The sequence below is a fragment of the Triplophysa rosa genome, linkage group LG23 (genome assembly GCF_024868665.1).
Source record: "Triplophysa rosa linkage group LG23, Trosa_1v2, whole genome shotgun sequence".
NCBI classification, from domain to species: Eukaryota; Metazoa; Chordata; class Actinopteri; order Cypriniformes; family Nemacheilidae; genus Triplophysa; species Triplophysa rosa.
Genome location: NC_079912.1, coordinates 6,332,055 through 6,338,782, shown reverse-complemented (window position 1 = coordinate 6,338,782; position 6,728 = coordinate 6,332,055). Strand labels below are relative to the sequence as shown.

Below are 6,728 nucleotides of genomic sequence, written 5' to 3'. Positions count from 1 at the left end.
GGGGTCTAAGAACAGGGGAAAGCCCCGGAAAGTGTTCATTTATTTAATTTTATCCTGCTTTACTGTGTACTTCAATCCAACGGCTAATTCCTCACTTTTAGCACCTCATTATTGTCATTCAGATGTAAACTGATGCCAGGAAACGGCGATGTTTGTCACGTGACAGTACTTTTCTCAGCGACCAATTATAGCCTAATAGCCTCCGATCACTGGATTTTGAGTTTCAAAGAATACACGTGCGGACAGTATTAATTTATTCTACATGTTGTTCGCGTTACTTAGAATGAACAATTTGACTGCTTTGTGATGATTAGGCTTATATCCTACTACAATTCGACAGAAATTATCATGAGATAAATTGTGACTCATTAATTGTGGAATTAATTTTTTTTAAATAAAAATTACCACTTGCATATCCACCCCATATGTAAAAAACAACAGGCATCCTCCACACTTTTTGTACTATTCATTTTTATGCATATTCGCTGTATTATTCTGGGATAGGCTATTTAGAATATGTACGGATCAATGTAGAAGCGGTTGGTCTTCACCAGATTGAAAATGATAAACAAACTTTATCTGGGGTTACAGTCATTTGAATGTAGATGTGTAAATCAGCTCGCATTTTGGCAAACAGCAGAAATGTTTATTCAGATTGACCACTAGATGGGGATACACCACAAAAGAACGAGACATTTTCAGATAGGCCTAAAAGTGGGATGTCATCTGACATGTTTAAAAATGCATTGCATTTTAATATCAAAGTAATATCATACAGGTCAAATCACGCACAAATAATTATGAACACCTGATTGGTAAAATCTCTCCATTGTTTATAACTCTCTGAGTATATATATATTTTATATAATATTGTTTGAGTTTATGTGAAAACCTGTGTATAATGTATGAAGTTGTCTTTGAAATGTTCACAGGAATGGGAAATGTATTAAAACCCTAAAACCAACTGAAGTAACAGCCTTCAATAAATCAATGAAAGTAAATAAAAATGAGATTATATAATAATCTGTCAGAATTGTACAATAGCATGAGATTTCTTGCTACTTTGGTAGGCGGATTATGATCTCTGGTTCAGATGTGCTTCTAGCCTAATCATGCACCATTTTACAAATTTGCTGAGAGCTATGCTACAAAAACGTCTTTCTCTAAAAAAGAACTGAAGCAAGTGTGTTACCTATTTCATTGTAACTTCGTCTATGTCATTCTTTGTGTAAAGAACTCTTTTAGAGTTTCACAAAAAAGGCTCTGTGGATTACGTAAGAGACCACCTGTAGGTATCCATTCAATAGCTCAGTGAGTGTAACTATACTATTAATACCACAGCTGAAATTCAAGACGGACGTTTTGATAGTGATAAAAAAATCAAACTGTCACAGGTTCCTTCTAACAAAACATGGCTGGGGCCCCGCTTCCAAAAAAAATTCTATAATGTCGATCAAAGCACAACGGCTTCAAATTAGACCTTAAAAAACTTGGCGCATCAGTCTAAAGGTTCTATCTACATGGCACCTTTATTCTAGACTTTAAAAGAAAGATCAAAGTTTCCCCAGATGAAAAGGGCCCGTTCCCTGCATTTAAACCCCATTCACCGGCCCTCTTTTAGTAAATTAAGTAGCGAGCACGTGAAGAGTTCAACAATTATGGAGATTCTCCAACACAAGGCCCTTGTCTCTAATTAGGCTTCAGATAGCGAAAAGAGTTTCTCTCGACAGAATCCACAAAAGCATCTTTTGCAAAAGCATCTTCAATGGGAATGACCACAAAGAGCCGCTGCCTAGCACTCATTACCAGAACCCTCTCGGCATGGTCCTCAGCATTAAAGCATTTGGAGAAATTCCTCAAAAAATTCCTCAAAAAGTTTTTATTGTCAAAATAAAAGTCATATTTTGCTTCTCATGTGGCATCTACACTATGTACAAATTTACAATAATTTTATAAATCTTCTTTTATACACAATTTACAAGTTTGTACACAACCATTGTATAAATACATCTCGCAATTAAAAAACAACAACCCGTATATAATAATAATAATTTGTAATAAATGGGCACTAAAACATTAAGGCTTATTTGAACCATCTTTGATTGTTTAGACAATTTAAAACTTGTCCTACAACAAGGTTGTAAAAGTAAATGACATAAAATGCTGCAAGATGGAGACATTTGTGGTGCATGTCATGTCCATATCAATAGAATGGAATTAGCAAAAAGTAATTGTTTCTGCATTGCTGCATTGTTTCAACCAGTCCTTCAGCTAATAGAAACCATCAACAAGTTCATTTGTATGCAAATGGATGAACGACCAAGAGACCAGAAACAATTAGCGGGACTTTCTTGATTCAAACTTGGGACAAAGGCATCTGCTTGGGGCAGGAGACTGAGCTGGCGGTACCGGACCTCCAAGTTAATCCCGTGCTCACGTCACTATACATGGAGCCGCCCGAGCCTTTACTGCCCCAGCAGCAGCGCGTGCAGAAACTCCTCCACGACTCGAGGGTCTTCCCGGACCATGTCCACACACCAGACGTGATGCCCACCAGAAGGCACATAAAGTATTTCAGCATGAAAACAGCGTAGTCCGGTCTCTTGATCTCTTGCTCCAATAAACACGAACAGTTATGGGTGATCTCCCAACTTTGTCTATTATGCTGCTCGTAAAAGTAACACGCCACGATGATGGTGGCGGGAACCGTGTAGAGCACCGTGAAGATCCCGATTCGGATCATCAACTTTTCCAGCTTATCAGTCTTAGTGCCGCCTTGTTTAATGACGCTTCTGATCCTAAACAGCGACACAAATCCAGCCAGAAGGAACATGGTGCCAATGAACAAATAGATCACCAACGGCGCCAACACGAAGCCCCGCAAGTTGTCCAAGTTCTGGTTGCCCACGTAACAGATCCCGGCCACCGGGTCGCCATCCACCGAACTTAATGCCAGAACGGCGATGGATTTCATGGACGGGATAAGCCAAGCTGCCAGGTGAAAGTACTGAGAATACCCGGCGATGGCCTCGTTGCCCCATTTCATGCCCGCCGCCAGGAACCAGGTTAGAGAGAGAATCACCCACCATATCGAACTGGCCATCCCGAAAAAATAAATTAATAAAAACACGACGGTGCAAAGCGCGGGTCCGGTGGTCTCGTAGTGAATGTGCTCCACGTCGTACTCCCGATTACACGCCACTTTCTCGTGCCCGGCGATTAAACGCACGATATAGCCGATGGACACAAACATGTAACACGCCGAGAGGAAAATAATCGGCCGTTCGGGGTATTTAAATCGCTCCATGTCGATTAGAAACGTAGCGACGGTGGCGAACGTGGATATGAAACACAACACCGACCAAAGTCCGATCCAGAAGGCCGTGAAGGTCCGCTCGTCCTGGGTGAAATACGGGTTGTGACAAGGCATGGCGCAGTTCGGGATCTGACCCGTCTTGACGCGGTTATACAGCGGGTGTCGGTCGCTGTTCACAGCCACCATCGGCGCGCGGCACTGGCAGCCCGCTTCGCAGGGTTTGCTCGCTTTAGGTCCGACAGCCACTCGTCCGTTCTTCTTCTTATGCGGGTTAAAAGGTTTGCTGGGGTAGTTGGTGGGCTTGGACAGCACGGGGGAGACCGTGGTGGAGTCGGTTCGGTTGTAGTCCATGCACAGCGTGTCTGGTGTGCCCTGCACGGGCAGCAAATCGCACCTCATCCGGTCCGGCCAGGGAAAGCCGTACTGGCGCATGAGCGGAGCGCAGCCCGCCTTTGCTCGCTCGCATACGCTCCGGCACGGCGGCAGGGGTTTCTTATAGTCCTCGAGGCATATGGGGGTGTACATGCTGCATAGGAAGAACTTCAAATCCGGGGAGCACTGGATCTCCACGAGAGGCCAGAACTGGTGCACCTCCAAGCCCGCTTCGTCCTGCGTGTCGTGGTTAAACTGGTTGGGCATGTAGGTGTAGTTGTAGCCGATGCCCTTGCACAGAGGCACGGCTATCTCCTGACAGGTGATCTCTTTGGCCGTGGTGCCGCTCGACCGGGGCAGTAGGGCAAGTGCGAGGAACAGGTAAATCCCCAACAGGTTGCACTCCATCCTTTCCGTCCTGTCTTTTTTGTCCTGTCGATGAAAGCAGCGCGGCTCTGGAAACAGTTCAGTTGAATTCAGATCTTGAAGAGCCAACCCATCTCCGCTTCACTTGTTTGGCACGGACTTGCGGCAGGTTTGCATACCGTGCGGTCAGAGAATAAATAGCCCTCGGGCCGGCGAAGGCAAAATGGCTGAGGGTAACGTTATATGTTTATTCTCCTGTTTACTCTCCGTATTCGCGCTCCGGTGGTAGTCTCGAGTCTCTTCGCTGCAGATTTACGCTTTCCAATATCGCAAACTTCTCCGGTGAAAGAAAACTCCCGGTGTAAATGCGATTTCTACATCCACGGTATTGACAAGAGCCTTTCCCATACAAATCAGTGCCGTGGAGTAGGACGCACCGAGTTTAAAAGACAGCCGGACAATCACGCCCCCCGCCCGCGCTCGACCAATCACAAGGCGGCGGAGGAGGACCGCCGAGATGTGTCAATCAAGTTTGCTCAAGGTGTACAGTTGCAGCAACGGTTATTTCTTGGGCTTGCACATAAATTGAATTAAAAGAGACGGATTTATGCCGAAAGGAGGCGATCACAGCAAAAACAAAATAGCTGGAAATAAAAGCAAAACATTAGAATGTCGGAATTGTTTTGTTTGGGGATGCTTCGGTTTGAAAACAAGCCACATTATGTCATATTAGCACTGTAAAAAAGAAATGTTGGTTTAACTTAAAATAAATAAATAACATGGCTGCCTTAAAATGTGGACTTAATTAAACTGAAAAATATTAGTTAACATAACGAGTTTGCATTAAATTCATTAGTTAGGCCTAACTCATTTTTTTCTTCTAAATTTTAAGGCAGCCAGGTTACTTTTTTAAGTTAACACAAAAAAAGTGTTTTTTACAGTGTATCAATCACTGGCATACATTTTTTATATAGGCTATTATTATCATCACTATATATATTTTTGGTAGTGATTTTACTTTGATTTTTTTGCAACGTGACTGTAAAAATGCACAAATATAATAACTGCATGGAAAAAAACACACTTGTCAGTTGTTTAAAATGCTTTCATCACAGTGCAAGACATGATGATGTCGTTTTAATTGGCCAGTAATTTTCGCTCAAATTATGCAGCACTTCGTGGCAAATCTGTTGCAATATTATAAGTACAGCAGGAGTTGGGCCTATTGGAACCCCTAATGTATTGGGGTTAATTTGTGAATGATAGGGCCTAGCAGGGGGTTGTCTTGCTGGTAGAGCGGGGAGTTGATGTTGAGGTGTGGATGCACAGAGCTCCTGCAGAGGATGCACAGAGCTCCTGCAGAGGATGTAATTACTGCAAACTCAAGAACAAGCAAAGCAGTTTGTTAAACAGTGGCGATGGACAAGCACCCCCTTCCCCCAACTCATTATCAAGAGCTGTCTTTAAGGAAATGCAATTTAATAGTAAAATTAAAGAGAGTAAAGCGAATGATTAAAGAGCTCCTGCACAAACACATTCACTCTCACAAAGACGTTTTTACAGATTTTTTCTGTGTGATCTCTTTGAACTTTTGTTCATTACTTCAAACGGCCCATACGTCCATCAAGAGTAATTACATTTGCCTCAATGTAACATCTATAAAGCTGTTCCTATGCAAAAACTGTTAAATGATTTCCATTACAAAGCTGCATGACGTTATGGGACACGACGAAGCTAAAACCTGTTGTGCTGGTTTGTTTTTCTTGTCTTTGAGCTCCAAAATCTTGATCATTATTTTATTCCTCTTTTAAGAGCAAACTTGGGGATTTAGGAACAGGTGTGCCCTCTGAGGCTTGTGGCAAATGCGGGCAGATGAAAAGTAGAATCACTTTCACTGATTACGTCCATTATTCCCAAAGCCGTATTGATTAACAGGCAGATAGAGCGCGCTCTAGTCTCCAGCAGTTGGAGCGTAACCTTTTACCCTGGATCTAGCCCAGCTCCGGCCTGGCTTGGGTTACATAGTGCCCGGGCATTCCAGAGTACAAATGGAATTAGTGCATCTGTTCGAAAGTTAATTTTCAAATCACCATTGAATGAGTCCTTAGAAAGCGCTAAAATGGTGGCCGGTGGCCATCGGCCAGAACAACACGTCTTCTCATGTATCCGTAAAGCCTATAGATTATTTTATTATTCTAAAATGTGGATTATAAAGATTAAGGTAGGAATTCATTTTTAGAAGCTAGTTTTTTTGTATTCGATGGTATTCTTTCAATAAAACAATACAGTTTATTTGGTATTGTTTGTCACTGGCATAATTCAAGTCAAAATCTAGAAAGATTGTCTATGTTTTCTTGTTTTCTTTTTCTTGTGTTGCTTTTGATGTGCAGTTACAGCGTTGATGTCTTGTCATAACCAAAAATATTTGTTATTCTTTGTTTTATTGTTAATAATAATACTGGTGTAGAATATAAAATTGCTTGCACTGCCATTGTAAATGTCTTACATACTGAAGCATGTAAGTACATTTCGTGTTATTAAACCATCATCCTTTGAACCCACAAGCATATTTTTTACAGTTTATGGATTTTCACTTAACAGTTTAATTAAAAGGATACTTCACCCCAAAATGAAAATTCTGCCATAATTTACTCACCTTCGAGTTGTTCCAAAT

General features: G+C 41.9%; 1 protein-coding gene across 1 annotated transcript; it reads right to left on the bottom strand.

Moving 5' to 3' along the window:
* Window positions 1-1,872: 1,872 nt before the first annotated feature.
* fzd8a (frizzled class receptor 8a) lies at window positions 1,873-4,454 on the bottom strand. The gene has a single exon (XM_057323001.1). The coding sequence runs from the start codon at window positions 4,094-4,096 to the stop codon at window positions 2,357-2,359; it is 1,740 nt and encodes a 579-aa protein (XP_057178984.1). The 5' UTR covers window positions 4,097-4,454; the 3' UTR covers window positions 1,873-2,356.
* Window positions 4,455-6,728: the final 2,274 nt, after the last annotated feature.

Excerpts from the sequence above, each read along its gene's own strand:
- fzd8a (XM_057323001.1), bottom strand. The coding sequence starts at position 4,096 with ATGGAGTGCAACCTGTTGGGGATTTACCTGTTCCTCGCACTTGCCCTA.